The sequence below is a fragment of the Dermacentor silvarum genome, chromosome 3 (assembly GCF_013339745.2).
Source record: "Dermacentor silvarum isolate Dsil-2018 chromosome 3, BIME_Dsil_1.4, whole genome shotgun sequence".
Taxonomy (NCBI): Eukaryota; Metazoa; Arthropoda; class Arachnida; order Ixodida; family Ixodidae; genus Dermacentor; species Dermacentor silvarum.
The window spans coordinates 217518774-217536888 of record NC_051156.1 but is presented as its reverse complement, the minus strand read 5'-3'; the positions used below and the strand labels follow the sequence as shown (position 1 = coordinate 217536888).

The following is an 18115-nucleotide window of genomic DNA, read 5'->3' as shown; positions in this document are numbered from 1 at the left end:
ACTCTTACGGCCGCAATCTGAGTCACATTTTGCCCGTACATTATAGAATGTCGCAAAGGTAACTGTTCCGACTAACTTTTTATATCAAAACGCTAGATTGAAATACCTGCAAATTGATTCGCATGTTGGCCTGTATGGTCGAAGCACACTCTGACGTAATCTGACGAAGGTCTTTTATTACTTATTTTTTCAGGATTTGCGCACGCTTATTGAAACAAGTAACAAAAAAAAATACCTACCTGCATTGATGGCACGATTAAGCTCGATTGTGTCATGAGTGACACTCGGTGAAATGCGATGTCGCCACAATACCTGTTGCGAGTCAATGGGCGACGCGTTGCGTTCATTAGGTGACGAAAGTTACGCAACAAAGGCCGACGAAGCGGTGGCTATCTAGACGTCAATAAAACCCACACATGCTAAGAAATCAAAAGAAATTGAACACAAAAGTTCCCACAAACATGTAAGTACGCAACACGAAGTGTTATAACGCAACGTCAGCGTGATACGTGTTTATAGCACGGGTCGAACAGCGTGTTTGATAAGCAGCCAGTCATGGAACTGACCGTTCGTGTCCTCATTTATTTTTTGCTTCTGACAACAAGGAATCTATGTATGACGTGCAAAGAATGCAAGGACTCACTCCATGGTAGACATTCCTTTGGAATTTTTTTTTTTTGATGCAGTGATGATTTAGTTCCAAGTCCTTTTTATTGAGGTATCACTTTTTCCTTTAAATTTTCTTGAAAACGGCGAACAGGCGAATGTTTAAGAGTGCTGCGTCTTGGACGAGTTGCAATTGCATGTCGTGGTGGGGTGCGATTTGAATACAAGAACACAGTAAGCCACACAATAAGGCACAAGCATCCCGTTTGTTTATCGCTGTTTCTTACTGTGTCCTGGTCTTAAAAGCCCACGCTCCTTCCTCCCCAACATCACATTAGCCGAATGTTGGACATACATAGCTGGCAAAAAAATTTTCAAGCGATGTGGGTAGACTGATGCGTAAAGCGTGAAAGGATCTTTCGATGTGATGAATGGACACGCATGAGTGTGTGACAGCCGGCGACACTAGCTACCTCTGGCCGAGAAAAATAATAATGATTATAATAAGATAACACAGAACATGCTTAGAAACTTGCAGCGAGCCTTAATTGAATTTTAGAGTAGCTGGATGCAGGATTTTCGTAAAAGAAGTTATCATCACTTAATGTGCAATTCGTTTAACAATTTGGCACGTTGTAGACCAGAGAAAAAATGATAAAAACACATCGGGAGAATGTCGAAAAAAGTTTGCTACACTGGAGGCGCAATGCTAAAGAGACAGCGGAGCTGATGGGCACCTAGCTTGTCCTGGCTAGGCTAAGCACTACCAAGCCAACCCCAGCATTTTCCGGAATTTATTAATTATTGATCGATTATCAATTAGCTATTGATTGGCTTATTGAATGGCTATCGCAAGGTATTGGCCACGTATTTGCGTTAGGCTAAGCATTACGAAGTCACCCCAGCATTTCCCGGAATGTATTGAATGTTTGTCGATTATCGATTAGCTATTGATTGGCTATCGATTGGCTATCGCAAGGTATTGGTCACGTATGTGGGTTAGGCTAAGCACTGCCAAGTCATCCCCAGCATTTACCGAAATTTATTGATTATTGATCGATTATTAATTAGCTATTGATTGGCTATCGATTGGCTGTCGCAAGGTATTGACCACGTATTTGGTCTAAGCTAAGCACTACCAAGTCAACCCCAGCATTTTCCGGAATTTTCCGGGTTTGAAGGGAAACTGAGACATCCACCCAAATGTAGCAATTTGCTACCATGGCAACCCAACCGGGTTCCTCGAAAGAAAGCCTCGCAGTTGAAGAAAAATTCGTCCTGGTCCGGGACTCGAACCTGGGACCACCGCCTTTCCGGGGCAGCCGCTCTACCATCTGAGCTAACCAGGCGGCTAGCAGATGGCAGGGTGAAGTCGAATTTGTCGACAACTCGAAGCAAAGGCAAGTGTATGAGGTAATAGCCATTGATTGGCTGTCGATTGGCTATGAATTGGTTATCGATGACTCACTAAGCTTAGTTAGTCCCAACCGTGCTTAGCTAGACTTAGCCAGGCTCAGCTTCGCTCTCAGGGGTATGTGCCATTGCGCTTGGACCCTTTCTGCACTACCGCCAGGATCGGCCCACATTTTTGGATTCCGCAGACACATTACGCCCGGCTTAAACAGGTCCGCTGTTACAAAATATATCGTCTTGTTGAGACATTACCACAATGAAATGGTTCCACTTGCAAAAATATAGCCCTTACAGGACCCTAATTTTATATTACCGAATGCTCGCTGGCTCGCGTTCATGTAGTATTTGCAGGTTTTTTTCTCCGCAGTAACACCATTTGTGTAGCAATGCACCCTTTACAGGGGCACAATTTATTTCGCGGAGATTAGCGTCTCTGCGAAGAAAGTCTTACCCAGATATTATCAAACAGTCCTCGACTTGGAACTTCTTCCTCCACTCCACCGAGTTAAGCACAGCGCCATCTCTGGACTGAAGAAGACGCTATAATTGTCGAAAATTGCCGTGGTGTGTCAATGAAGCGCAGTAATCATTCCTCTCGAAGGGCGGCGCTGTCATGTAAATTCTTGAGTCGAGTTTAAGTGTTAAAAGGAGGGACGTTCTGAAACACGGGGATTAGCGCCGATATAAATAAAAGCACAGAAAGGCGTCCTTATGAGCAGTTAGGGCTGGAAAGGCATTCATATTTACGAACGCTCGACACAGTTGCCAAAGTTCCTTGGCACATAAGCGGTGCGTCGGAAAGACCCCACTGTCACAAGTACTCAATTTCGAGTGATCATTTGAAACTGGAACCCAGGACTGCTTATAGAGAATAAACATTTGTCTGACCAATAACTTTGCAACTGACCTTCAAGCGACGTCGCCTTAGGGTTTCACGACTTGAGGGTTCAACGACTGGTCCGCCATTTCGCATTTTTCATTTTTCATTTTGCATTCGCTCGCCATTACTGGAGAGTGAATGCAAAATTGACATTCTAATAAAGGACATGCGTTTTGCAGATTATGCTCCTCGGAAAGGAGGCATATCACTTGTACCGGAAGTAGCGTTTTGGTAACAAAGAAACAAAATCTAAACTCTGAGATCAGGTGTCTACGCTACTTAGACATCGCGGCATTTTGATTAGAGTGTAGCTTTAGTAGCTCTTCGTCTTCCTATTGAAATGCAGGGGAAAAACATAGCTGCTCCAATTTGATCAACGCTATACTGATTCCAATAGAATTTGTGGCATATAAAGAAAAGTTTAAATTCTAGTGATTATCGAGAGATCTTTAATTTAGGCGCTCATTTGTTTAGAAACATTGTTTAAACATAGCACAATTTAAAAAAGAACGAAGCATGAATGTATGTTACAACCTTGTAACTTCGCAAAAAAATCACAGTTTTACTCATACATCTTACCCAAACTCATAAAAAAACACACACACACAATGCTTCCTAATGTGCCAGCAATATTTAAATGATACCTCTCCTAGATTATCTTGAAGAAACTAACGGATTTGCAAGAATTGTAAATTAATGCATGCTGTTCGCCAGTTAAAATGTTCCTACAAAAGACGTTTGAAAATTTGCGGCCTCTTTCTTTCTCTATTTATTTTGTAATGGGGGATTCAAATATTGTACCCTGTGCGCTATAATTTTTTAAAAGTGTTTCACATACCAAGAGTAATAAGAAAAGATGTACAAATACAAAATCTAGTCCAAGTAGTCACGTCACTAGAATACAGCTTCGTAAACGTGGAGAGTTTTTTTTTCAAAGTTGTTCAGTCGTTACTCAGTGAGAGTGCGTCTGCACTTCACTTGAAGTTTAACGAAGAAATAGGGGCCAGCCTCAAGACAAAGTCTTCGTCTTAATGAAGAAAGAATGCAGAGCGAGTGAATTTGCCTTGCTTGCAGCATAGACGAGTATTGTCGGCATCGCACTTAAAACGATTACGCTTCAAGTGCCTTTTATTTTGTTTCTTTCGCGGACGGAGCTATCGACTTTTTCAGTCGCAGTACATTTGCTCACGCTAGCTTTGCCTGCCTGCTTGGAAGAGCCATCAACGGAGCTTTAGCTTTCCAGACGCCGTGTTTTCCAAATAAAAACAGGCTTTGGGTGCACTCCACTCTCGTTTTCTTGGTGAAGCATCCTGCCGAGAAAGTTGTCGGGGCCCGGTGTTCACGAAGTACTTGATTTGCTTGGCTGCTTCGTTATAATGGGGCACCGGTGAATAATGACTGAGAACTTGTTTTTAACGACAGCACCTGACCAATCAAAACAGTGATTATCAACTAAAAGATTCCTGGGTCCGGCCTTGAGTGCTGAAACATTAAGACACGCAGAATACTCACGGAACTTTTTAGTTGATTTCCAGATGGTTTCGATGCTTTCAAACACAACAGGTGAATTCTGAGTGTCCCGAAACATTTGTACATTAGAATTTAGCTGGCGTGTTGACTATTCTAACCACAAAAAGATGTTTAAGATTAGACTTGGTAGAGGAAGAGGGATATTAGAGTTTCTTTCTAATGTTGTGTTGCTTGACTGTTACATTGTACTACCACTCTGCACGCGTTCACTGCAACAAGATCGGTATTGTACACATAGTAGGCGTACAAGTGTAAGGCATTACCGGTGTACAACACTTTGTGCTCATCAAAACAGTAGTGATAGCTGCGTTCGTGTGCCAACATTATCTTTTTATTATGTCAACAACGAGAAAAAAGAAAAGGAAGAATAGGCACATGTGAAAACGAAACATGATTCTTTTTTATTCCGCCATTTTCTCGTCACGCTTCCGACACACAGCAAGCGTACATGAAGCCAAGGTACAGCGCGTTTCGAACAAGGGAGAAAATAATTTGTCTAACACGCACACACACACACACAGACACAGGCGCGCGCGCGCACACGTACGTTCTTCAGGCAAGAACTCGCGCTGGGTGAGCACTGTGTACATAGTACATACACAAATAATAAGAGACAACTAAAGGGAATGTCTTTTTTTTATTATGCTGGCGAATTTCCTGGTCCGAGTTCAGCGGTTCACGCACTCTTGCAACGTCACCGCTTCCTGCTCTGGCATTCTCACACAGTATTACATCACGCTATTCATCTCTTACACTCAGTTAACTGCAATCTTCACTTGGGAAACTCGAAACCGTACACGAGGAACCCCTAAAGCTCGTCATCGGCCTTAAGTACACATTCATGAAATGTAAAACCACATCTCAGCGTAGTGCTTTCAATAAAAGACATTCTCGTGGCGGGATCCTCCCTCTCAATCGAATCGCGAAGTTGAACTAGCGAAACTGCTTACCTACAAGTGAATTTTCAAGAGGAAGTTGTGAGGATTGTGATATGACTCGCTATGGTTTTTCAAACCTTCCTTCTAAGGAAATCTTACCTAGGTTTCGAAAATGTTTAGTCTTGGCCCCAAGGGTCTAGCTCTACGCCGCAAGTTAGATGGATAGTTAGACGCAGCGCCATCACGCAGCAGCGCCTGCCTGTCAGTGGACATCATTCTATCATGATATTCAACGTCAGTGCTCGTATACTTAAATAGGGTGATATTGAAAGGACCACGATACAATTGTCTCGCGAAAACGCGCAGGGAGCCCTACTTTTGTGTGGTACAGCTAAGAGTGTCACTGTCGCACGGGCATACTGCGCTGGGAGAGCCCGTTTCACCCATTTGGAGAAGGAAACGACAGCACACCGAAACTCGAAACTATTAAATTGGCCAGTTATGTCACTTCATTCGAATTTATCTTAAACCTGTTGTGGCAAACAAGAAACAGAAGAAGAAGCCGCCTATTTGTGCTTGTAAATAAATCCAGCAGTTTGCGCTAGTTGGCTAACTTCTTTACTTGACCGACACACAGCAAGCTTTACTGACCGAAACACATCGGCTGCGGGAGGTTGTGGGTTTGATTCCCACCGCCGCTGGGCACCCACTGGTTCAAGTGGGCCCATGTGTATCCCGGCCTGGTGATCGGCTTTCTTCAGGAGTGATACGCCTGGAGACGAAGCCTGCGCCCGGAATTCCCGTCAAAACTCTCTGAGGAGGAAGCTCGGCCGGTAGGAAGTACATTGAAGCTCGTCTATTACACACCACGGGTGGTATTGGCCTCACTCAAAGGGCAGGCACCACCAGCGTCACACTCGTTCGTTTTCCGAATCGAACAACTTACGGTGACAGTTCCCACTTCAGAGTAAGTTTTCCATAATTTTTCGCGCCTCGTTTGGAGCGCAATTGCAGTGAAGTAACCGCGATGGTTGACTCCTGCAACCAGCACCATCATCCGACGCATTGAGAAAACATAATCTCAGGGTCACGTGCCTTTCCCTCGAAAAAAAAAAAAAAACTGACAAACATTCGAAACTGAAGTTCACAGGCAAATAAAGAAATCCACAACACGCACTGTCTGTCGTGTTGCAATAAAATCAACTATTTTATTAACCGCTATGTTACGTCATTCTAGTACACTCTGGTATAGGCCAGCCGATGCAGCGACATCAGCGGTATAACTTGCGCCGAAAGGATTTCACTTTACGCAGCACACGCTAATAACGCACGCTCTCTCTGCATCACCGAAAGTTGGAGCGCTGCAACACCGCCGCTTTGGCACAGCTTTCTCAGGCTTCTTTGACTCTTTCATGCCACTCACTCCTCCACTCACCTCAACAATATGTTCGCGCAGTCGCTGGAGATTGTGCGGCTGCGCGACCCTATCGTGCCATTGTATTGCCAGCGAAAAAAAAAAAAATAAACATCCACTCATTACATGGAAGAACAGCGCTCGCAAGTGCGCGAGGGCGCGGTGGATAAAATGGGAAACCATGGCAACCGCGCCGGGAGACACAATGGTTTGAAGAAGGACGACATAGGCAGCCTTGTATGAAGAGGAATCATTAGGGAAACCGGAGGCGTGCAAACAGGACGCTGCGCATTTATTTATTTTCGTTTCTTCTTTTCTTGCTTTCATAGCCTTGAAAGCGTTAAACTGAGCTGACAGCTCTAAACAAACAATGGCAGCAGACGGACAAGTGTCGCAGTTTTGTGTTCCGTTGTTTCTTTTCGGTAGAACGAACGGGAATTCACTGAATAACGAGGGTAGAGGGATGGAGCAACAAACGGTGGACACCCGGACATGATTGTCCACTGCGGCGACGATAATCGATACATTTAATAAACAAGCATGATAATAATAATAAGAAAAGGTCCTAAAGAGGGCAGTCGACATCAGAATGGTCTCGAAGAGGTATTTTTTTTCTCGCATCATTAGCATACGTTATTGAAGTCAGATGGCACGAATGAAGGCGCCTAATATGCTTTCTACTTGCTATCCGAATACGTCCCCTCCAACTGGCGGCCATGAGACAAAAAGTGACAGAAAAGCGATTGCATTTGTGGGTCCCGAAACTTGCATCTGGTGCGGTCTGTCCTTGTCAAATGCCCGTCCCTGATTTGATTGAAAACAGTACAACTTACTTTTTATTTGAAGCCAGATGGTAATAGCGATGTGGCTTCGCAAAGAAATATATCTGTGACATTGAGTTTAGATGGACAAAGTGTTACACGCTATTCTCTGTCTTATGAGTGTGAATTATTACGCGGGAACGGTTTAACCGTCTTTGAAGCATTCTGATTCGCACGCCGCAGCTATAGAGTTGGCTGCATCTCACGCTCAAAGTTTGTGAACTATATGTCGAATAAATGATAATACTATAGCACTCTATTCAAAGAGATTATTGGTGTAAATATTTGTGAACGGTTACTACTATGACTTACATATTCGTTCGTTTAAAAATGTAACTCGTGCTTTAACGGCGCGACTCTCTTGATTTGAGTACCACTTATGTCACCTTTAACCAGATGCTGCTATTTTGCTAATCCTAATAGATTCTTTCACTGCTGTCAGATGTGTCACATAAAAGGTAGGCACTTCCAAATGCCTGTTCTACGCGTAATCGTTCTTGCGGTACTCGTTTCACTGATCTGCTACAAAGGCGCTAAGAACATGCAGAAAAAGCAAAAAAAAAAAAAAAAAGAAAGAAGTGGATGTCGGCAAGTCAATCGTTGCAGTGGTCCTGAGTAAAGTGTGCAAATCAGCAAACTACCGAACATCTGATTTTAACGAGCTTTCCACCATATAGTCTTGTACGAAAAGCGCTTGACATCTTAAAGCTACTTGTCCCGAAAAATAAAACAAGGAAACAGGTTTAATTAGAAGCCTCCGTGCAAGCATCAGCCGCTTTTACTTAGGGTCTTCGTATGCGTGGTGGGGCTAATTAGGAATCGTCGACGACCTTCCGAATTTGTTATCCTAAATTTTAACACACAAAAAAAAAACAATGAACTCAAACGTCAAAAGTTAGCAAATGTGCTTCCTCGGAATGACATGTCTATTAAACACACGTGGAAAGAACGCCTATAGAAAAAGAATGCACTTGAAAAGAAATCGGCACGCTATATTTCGTACATGACCTGAAGTGACGTTAACAAATAATAATAATAATAATAATAATAATAATAATAATAATAATAATAATAATAATAATAATAATAATAATAATAATAATAATAATAATAATAATAATTACGCTTTGGTCAACCTCGGAACCTTTAGGTGGATAACATAGCCATAGGCAACTTCTCACATCACATTCTATTACAGGCGCTGGAAAATTCGCACATAAACACACACCCTTCAGGGGAGACCATTCAGATTCCACATCGAAACGCACGCCACACCGAACATCAAACTAGGCTCGTATCTGACAGAAAAGGAGACACCATCGCAAATATCCGGAAAATTTTCAATCACTCGGCAGGGACAGTTAAGGGAAGCTTGCGAATGTGCTGGTTGCTTGCTCATTTTGTGTAAGGATCAGCGTGCAGGGGAGCCAGGACAGGGTAAAACGAACATTACGTACGGTGACGCGACTCAATACGCAAAAGACACTGTCACGTGGCATGTGTCTTCCAGCCAATCGTCGTAGGCAGTGGACATGACGATAGGTCAGGGAACGAAGAACACGCTATAACAGGATTGGAAAGTGCCGAACGCACTGCTATGTGTTCCATGTCTTCTATCCTGTCGACAACTGCTTTTCCGCAGTTCGATATTTTCATACAGGGAGAGGGTTGTCCTTTTCAATAACTGCGATTAGATACGGCATTCACGGAGGATTTCACACATAAGTCCCAACCACACGGAGCGTTTATTCGTGCGTCATTACGACGTCACATGTGTGTACGTCTCGGCACAGCTAATCAAATGTTTCTTCGGCAGCGAACAATGTTATCCTTTTCTAAGTCCATAGCTACAACAAATGGTAAATGCTTTCTTCGTGTCGACGTAAGACGCATGGCGACGCTAGGCGCCATGACGTGAGCTTGACGCGTGGGATGACGCTCCATGTAGCTGGCGTGTCCACGGTGCGCGCATTTGACGGGATTGCGGTGAACGCTGGAAGGTACTCAGCAAACATTTCTGCACCCTTAAGAGTTCCGGTTTGTCCCATGGCTAAAGCCATTCGAATCATTGACGGAAACACATGAAGTTTTATTTTTTTATAGCAATTTGTGGGGGAAAGTAACAATGAAGACACGAGATTAAAAGACACTGAAAACTGCATGAAACAGTAAACAGACGACACGAAGACTGCATGAAATGAACTTTCAAAGCTATCATGTTAAAACTCGTTCGCCGTCGTGTGTGGTAGCTCACTGTCATGAACAGTAATTTTTTTTATGGCCTTACGGGTGAAAGGCGTCAGCCATGGGACAATTTAGCAACATTAGGGGTGGAATTATGTTTACTGTGCAGGGGCATACGGGGGACGGGGAGAAGGGATCGCTGTGCACGACGACGCCCGGCGACATCGAGAGCGGGGTTTGTACTCCAGGTGCCTAGGTGCACGCCTGTCGCGGTGGCTCGTTGCTCCCCGAGGTTTCAGCCACCGGTTACCGGCCCACCATGGACGCACGGGGCACGCCTCGGCAAGAAAGAGAAGTACGCTCGGAAAGGGACAGACGACGTGACCGATCGGCACACGTCGATGCTAGGTTCTCTCAAAAAATCGTTTTGTCACTGAATCGCTTCAGAGGATCTTTGTGACGCTAACTTAATAGTGGCGGAAACTTTCAAGATAATCGTGACAACGGTGCTATTTCCCCTTTCTGTCGTTTAAGTTCCCGTTTCTCCTTAGTTACTACCCCCTGTTCGTCGGCGCCCCCACCCCACAAGCGTATGTGCATCACATAAGTGCACCTTGTGTTTATTTTATCTGAAATGCACTTCTTGGGCCGGTATTTTGTAGCGATGCCTTTAATGTCATAATGCCTTTTCGCGCTTATCGCGCTTTGTCAGTGGTCAGAGTGACGGTCCGCTCGCGTTATCAACGTTGATATCGTGAGTGGAGCGTCGCTCTGACCACTGACAAAGCGCGATAAGCGCGAAAAGGTATTATTACTTTAAAGGCATCGCTACAAAATAGCGGCCTTGGAAGCGACTTGCTATGGATGGTTAGAAGCATGGAGCGAGTATTGGATCTTTACAAAGTGGGACCCCGAATACTAGTGCTAAAATGCCTTGCTTATTCTAGTATATATATATAAACGGCGCGAGGAATGGTAACTTCATTTCGTACGCGACGGGCTTTACTGTCAAGTGCAGTGGAAATGGCACGATGACTTTTTGTGCTGTCACGTGATTGCTTCAGCGCAGTGACCACTGAGGAGTGTGGGGATGCAAACAGGCATGTGCTGTGCCACGATTTTTTTTTTCTTCTTTGCCTGCTGCGTGGTCGTCGCTAACTAATGCGCAAGCTCCCGCGTCCGGAAGTGGAAACGAGCGAGAACCGCGCAAAGACGCGAGCACCACGAGATCCCGCGGTCTGTCCCTTACGCATCGGCGAGGTGAGGCGTACCGAGGTCGTCTCTAGCGGGCTGACAACAGCCGCCAAAGGAGAGCGAGGCCACTGCCTGCGCCGCTTTGTCAGCGCAGCGCGACTCCATTGAGCTTTTGTGTTAGCTTTCCAAAAATACGGGGACACACGTTAATGCGGTTGCAGACTGTTACCGGGAAGCTCGGCGGACCCCACCGTCTGCGAACACTGGGCCGTCGACATGAAAGGCAATAACACCTGGACTTTTAAACGGTGAACTTCCAAGAAGAACATGAGGAGTTTGTCGTGATCGTTGTAAGCTCTGCAAATTGACTTTTTCAGATTTTGTTGTGCAATTTCTTCCAGAGTATCTGAAAGTTTACTGGTTGCAAAGTGGTTTTGGCAAACGGCTTTGACCTTTGAAATGGTTTTGGTTTTGAAATAAAGGCAAATTTCTTTGACCAAGGAACTCTTACGCTCGTTTCTGGTTTTGCACGATGACGGAATGTAATGACTGTTGCACCGCTTCTAAGAAACAAAAGAGGCCATTCGTTATTTGATATAATGACTGGGAAAGGGCCTGATACAGCATTAATTTTGCTTGCGAAAGATAGCTCTTCATAGAAAATCGGATAAATTTAGGTGAGGAGAGTGAGACGAAAGGTAGGGCAGTTACACTGTAAACCGATTTGAACTCTTAAGCGCGCTTTACTGTATCTACACACTTATGGGTGTAAGGGTGTAACTCACACTCCTACAACTGTAAGGGTGTGAGTTATGGGCTAAGTTGCACCTTAAATGACCCTTAAGGATGTCAATCAGTTTACAATGCAGGAAAGACACCGGGGACACGGAAAGATTTTAAATTATAAGATGGAATCATATGAAAATTACGTAAAAATGGCTGGTATCAGAAGTTCCAGGCGAGATGAAGAAAAAGAAAGAATAAATGGCAGAAAGACTGGGATAAGATTGGTCGAGCTTGTTTAGTGCTGCACATAAGATGACTTGCATGTTAAAAGCCCAGTGTTCTTAGATGGCAAAATCCGCAGAAGGAAAATAAATGGTCTATAGACGACAGGGAAAATACGTAGAGGCCCGAGGCTGATCTAAGCGACATAAAAGAGGGAGAGAAAGAAAAGAAAAGAAAAACAAAATGCGGATGATATACAGACAGGAACACGGGCAGTACCTGGAAGGATCGATGCGACGCTCACTGAACAGAAGTTGCTAACTGCAAGAGTCGCTTCTTTCGTTCACACCGTAAATCCCCCTTGGCCATACAGTAAATCAACAGAAACGACACAACATGTCAGCTAAAACCGGGTCCGTAGTAACGTGCCATGCTAACTCTAACGGAAACGGAAAGTAATGATCCCTGTCCAAATGCCTGGCTTGACTTTCGAGGACATCCGCACGTCGTGCCTTCTGCTGTTGCATTGCCTTGGTTGGCTGCTTAATCGGTGCCACTGTTTGTGCTCTCTGCGAGCTTTAGTGTGTAGTTAGAAATATCCTCTGGAGAAATATCCGCCTGAGAGTCTTCGCGCCATCTTTTAATTTGCTGAGAAAAAGTAAAAATTGCTTCCAGCTCAGTGCATTCGAAAACAAGCCCTGCCGCGCGTATTCACATACGCTTGGTGCGTCGTGAAACCTTGGAGAAATTGCTGCCAACGAGCGTCCGCACGTGTTACACAGAGGTGCGAGAGTTGAGAAGAAAGAACAGTGCTTCTAACAAACATGTCGTAACAAGAAGTGTCAACTGGAGTGTTTAAAGGATTGGGCTACATATAGATATCCTCAGAATCCGGCTCAACGTTCATATATATGTATATGCTAGAGTTACAGAGCCACTCTACATATGTACAGCACCCGACTTCAACCATTTCGTAGTCTACAATGTCTTGGTCTCCGACTTGATGACGAGGAAGAGATGAGCTTTAGCCACAGCCAAAAAAAAAAAAAAGAAAAAGACCGGACCGACGCTTCACAGAAAACGTTGAACAAAATCACGCGAAGCGAAACTGTCTTTCGCACATCGAAACGACGTCCGTATGTCTGGTATCGGGCAGTCAGGACTGGGAAGATAATTTCGCTCAAGGAGGCGGGAGTAAATACAAACACTGCAATGCACCGCAAAGGTGGCAGAACCTACACTGCCGGCATGAGCAATGCATGGCCATAGCCTGCAAAATTGCGGGCTGAGCACTGACCAGATGCCATTGCGCAGCAAATGAGGGAAGCGCGTGATATTCACACGAGCGTGACGTAGCCATGTCGCGCCGCAGTTTGGTTGTCTGCATTTTGATAAAAAGTCTCGTGACTAGAATTCGCGGAGGGGAGGGGGGGGGGGGGGGCGAATGAACATGAAGCACGCACCAGAAGGACATCGACAGACTAGCTCACATGTGACGCGGGCGCAAATTATTTCCTAGACGAAGTGCGTGAAAACGATTACAAACGTTGTTTATGAGACGCACATGTGGAAGAACACAACGTTGTATCACAGAAGCATTGATGTCAGCCCACAGAAACGTGATCATGTGTTGTCACTTAGGGTTCCTGCGTGTACTATGCGCAATTTATAACTCTCCTGTGGACGCTGTGTTCATTCTTAAGCGACCTCCTGCCCAATAGCGAGTCACCTTGAAACCGGAGCAATTTAGTGGCCCCGGTGTCGGCCGCACGGCAGAGACCTCGGTGACACAAGACAGCATGCTAGCAAGCAGAGGCCTAGTTCTGCATAACGGCTACCGCCATCATCGGAGATAGCCGTTAGCGGCCGTGTAAATGATTCGCTGGAGTAGTGAGCAGTGAATATAAGGAGCGGTATCATGCACCAAGCGCTGTGTGTGTCGTGGAGGAGACGTGGGTGCAACGTGTGTCTATTGAGCCTCGGTTATGCGGACCAATTACAGTGGTTTCAAGGTTACCCAAGTTTCAACGGGAGCACGACCACGAAGTTAGCAAGACGTTCACGGCGGCAGGTCACGGCGGAATGTCAATAATGAAATGTACAGACTATCATAGAGGCTTGTTAAACAGGGTTATTTCCTTGCTCAATGATGATCCTTCATGGCAGCGAAAACTTTACAGCATTTACAGCAACATGCATGTTAGAGCGTGAATTTTACAATATGCCTGTTCTTTGACATTGCACTTTTGTTTTTACAGCGACGTATTGATCGTAGTGGCAGCAGTGATTCGCCACTGCCGCTGCATGATTTACGCAAGTTTAAGAGTTTACTCATTTGCGAATAACAAAAGCAGCATTCTATGTGATTAGCAGTCGTCTTCGAGTAATCAACGCTGAACGTAAGCTAAAGAAAGTGCTCCTCGGTGAAACAGACATTCACGCCAGGAAACTACTGGTTCGGTGAAGTGTCCAACCGGCGCTCTCAAGGTAGCCTTGAAATAGGAATCGTACAGCATAGCCTGCATGCAGACCTTTAAGGTCATAAAAATACTAATACCGACTTCAACTTTCGCTGGTAGCTCTTTGGCATACTCAGCTTTTGGTAGCGAAAGCTTTCGAAACCATCAAAACCCTGTGAAGCTCTGACTCAGCTCTTTCACGGAGCGTTCAAATTGGAAGCAATATCAAGTTAGAATATACCTCGACCAAGCACAAGAAGTTTGAGTTTGCAAGGTGAAGTCTTTGGCTAATGAGATTAATATTGAATTGGATGAGGACGCATGTAGGAACGAGCAAACCGCGACGCACACAAAGATCTCATGGCCGACTTGATTGTGCCTTCGTCAAACGCCGTCTTCCATGTTTTTTAAAGCTTTCTTTTTTTGGAAAGTATTCCAATATTTATCTTTTTTAGAATTACTTCGGATTCCTCTTTTATTATGTCTTTTATTATGTCTCATACATGGCATTTCGTTTCAATGACGCCGCCCACAAATTATAGGAGCATTTAGTTACATAAAATCCGCTCCTCCTGGAAACACTGACGTTCTATTATTGCGTCTATTTTGTTAACGTGAGATTCCCAACACTAGCGTTAGCTTGTACTCAGGTGACCTTTTTTCCTTATTTAAACAAGTTAGTTTCTTTCAAGTCGTCAGCCTATAAGTTTAGCATGGAGGGGCCAATAGCAGAATAAACATACGCCGAAAGTTCTTGGAAGGCCTCTGTTAATTAAGGTTGATTGGTATTCGCGGTATAGCCCTGCATAAATACACAATCTTCCTAGTCAATCTGTACGGTACAGTTTCGATATACGAAATAGAAGGATGGTGTACGGTTTGTTCTGCTCCACCACTGGCGTTGCGTTCGGTTTGACCGGGATAATTTATTTTTTCGTACAACTCATAGTGGCGATCCGGATTCTTTGACCCAGCTATATCACGCGATGTGCCACCACCCTTCAAACATGGCGGGTCTAATTTGGCTCATTTTTTTCTATATACGGACTCTCGGAAACGCGAGCGTGACCAGTGGACCGAAGCTAGGTCAGAGCAGGCATTCCTTATCGAACACTCAAGAAGCAGAAAAGCGACATCGCAAGCTCAAGTACGTGTCATTGCGTATCCTAGCAAATGGCTCAGTATCCTCGCAGACTAATGGCCTTGGACGTTGAACGAGACGGCAGACTGAAATATGACGGCACTGACACATGTCACGATGTCGCCGGATAAGAGTGTAGCCTAAACAGTTTGGATTAATTGCGCTGTGCACTGAGAACAGTTGGTACAAAACGATTCCGGGGGAGAAATATTGTTGAAGCTCATAAATATCGGTTGCATTTATTCAACGTGCCTCTTAATATTGCACAAAATAAAACGTGCTTATATCGAAAGCCCCGTCAAACTGTATTATTATGGCTAGTTTTGGGATTATGTAAGCACAAAGTTCTACCGTTTCCAACGTCTAAGAGATACAAGCCAATAACAAAAACAAAAAAAAATTACGTACAGTGATGTTGCTAGCATGTCGCTGCATAATTTGTCAGAGTAAGGGCAGCCATAACTGAGCGTGCCATCAGGATCAGTGCAAGCTTATTCTACGACCTACCAAGATAGTGCACTCAAAACGGATATATTTTCATTTGAAGCCGGCCGAGAGGTTTGTGGCAAGATTAGATTTTAGATGCATCCAGTCTTACTAACTCTTTCTCAGTAAAATGTAAACGAGCTATTTTTGTCCTAAGTGCTTAAATGATTAACAAGATAACACCAACTGCCAAGGTGGATGATAAAAACACGTGCAGTTCGAGAACCTACGCGACGCTGGAAAGCTAACCATTCTTTTTACCTTTCAGCCATTTGTCCGTAGCGCGGTTGCTTCAACATTCCGCCTATGCGTCCAGCTTTCCAGCGCGTTTCACGCTTTTAGAAACGAAAGCTCATGACTTGTTAGCAATCACCGAAGAGCGGTTTTGCAAAGCACCGGAATGTCCACAGTGAGGGCCCACCGCGTGACAATACAACGCCTTAGCCAATAGCTGGCATGCGCCTATTGTAGACGGTGGAAGCACGGCCAAAGGTATAAGCCGCAAGTCTCCGTTTGGCGATGCCCATACGGGCCCTCGAATGGAGCGACGCTGTACACGCTGTGAGGGGACTAGACACGGAACAATTGGCCTATGATTAGAGAAGTCCATCTTGACATTTGAAAACAACATTTTGATACAACACAGCAGGCCAACGAACACTGTAAAAACAACACACAGTCCTACGATAGTCTCTGTTTTGGCATATACGCGGTCACACAAGTTTATGCAGCGAAACACGTGTAGTTGTCAATTTTTTTTTTACTCTTGCGGGCACCACTCACCGACGAGATAAGGGGGAATTTCTTGGAAGCCGGGGCGGTACGCGTGGGTTATTCATACTCCGGCCAGCCGACCTATGACGGCGGAAAGGCATACGGTGTCGTGTTTCGACACACCTGCCACGAACGTGACGTTCCTATAGGAAATAGAGCATGTCAGGATAGCTTCGTGCGTTAATCCCTTCTTGTTGTGGTTCGGTTGCGAGATAGTGTGTCTACTTGACCCTTGAAGCAGCTTGGCAGCCATGCACAGCGTTTTATCCTAGTAATGAAGTGAAGGCCAAGGCACCAGCTTCGGACGGTGCTACCAGTTCCTCCGAGATAGTCCAATGCTTTCCTACCGGTGGCGGCTCATGATTGGCACTAAGACTGAAACAAAAACCAGCGACAGCTCCTTCGCTTCGACGTGTCCTTCTGCCCCACAAGGAGATATCGTGTGGTACGAGAGGTCGCCGCGTCATACATATCTCGCGCTGCGCCTCTTCACACACGATGGCGTGGGGACCTCGACTGGACATTACATCCGGTCTTTTTAAAATGCAACTTAAGTTGGAAAGGTTGCGACGAAGGTGTGAGCTGGAACCTTCACGAGAGGTCTCTCCCCCTGCGCGAGCCCACCATACCCGGGGGCTCGTGCAGGAGGAGGTCGTGAAGAGACTCGTCGCCGAGAGGAAGACCGGTGCGTCCGGCCACCGGCAGAATGAGCTGCGGAGGCAGGTAGCAGCCTCAGCAGCAGTGTAGTAGTGCTGTCCTCGAAGCAGGGTGCGCTAGGCGACCAGATGAGGCGCCGAGAAGAGGCAGGCGCAGGTGGAGATGATGGTGAACGCAGAGAAGATGATGAGGCAGACGCGGTCGACCACCATGGCCGCGAACTTCCACTCGCCGACGACCTCCCGCTCTTGCTCGTCCTTACGCATGCGGCTCGTGATGAAGCGCAGCTCACGCAGGATCAAGTTCAGTTCACGCGACGAGTGGACGCAGGCGTGCACCGTGGACGCCCCGCCGCCCGCGCCACCTCCTCCGAGGAATGGGGTGCGAGCCGCGTGGCAGTCGCTGGCGGCTGCGCTGTTGGCCGTGCGGAAGTCGTCGTCGATGTCCAACACATTGGCCAGCAAACTCCGCGACGAGCGCTCCTTGAGCTCGAGCTCTTTCATCTTGCTGTTAAGGAAGATGTTGCGCCGGTTCGCCTTTTGGCCTGGAGGCTCCATGCGCAGAAGCCACGGGAGCCACACCAGGAACACCGTGCGGATCTGCAACAAGCATTGAGGCGCACAAGTCGAGGCCCACGGGTCCGAGGAAAAAGCATTGCGAAAAAAGAAGAGCGGGCAGGCGTGCGGACAGGAACAAGGATGGCGCCCGCTTCTCTACACTAGAATAGACG

At 45.7% G+C, this 18115-nt stretch overlaps 1 protein-coding gene across 2 annotated transcripts in view; it reads right to left on the bottom strand.

The window, feature by feature from the left end:
- Positions 1 to 4801: 4801 nt before the first annotated feature.
- LOC119446665 (neuronal acetylcholine receptor subunit alpha-7) overlaps positions 4802 to 18115 on the bottom strand; it is a 310058-nt gene continuing 296744 nt past the window's right edge. For both annotated transcript variants that reach the window (XM_049664324.1, XM_037711159.2), the window contains one exon: positions 4802 to 17984. In XM_049664324.1, coding sequence (XP_049520281.1) covers positions 17502 to 17984 — 483 coding nt within the window. In that variant the 3' untranslated portion in view covers positions 4802 to 17501. The remainder of the gene's footprint in view (positions 17985 to 18115) is intronic.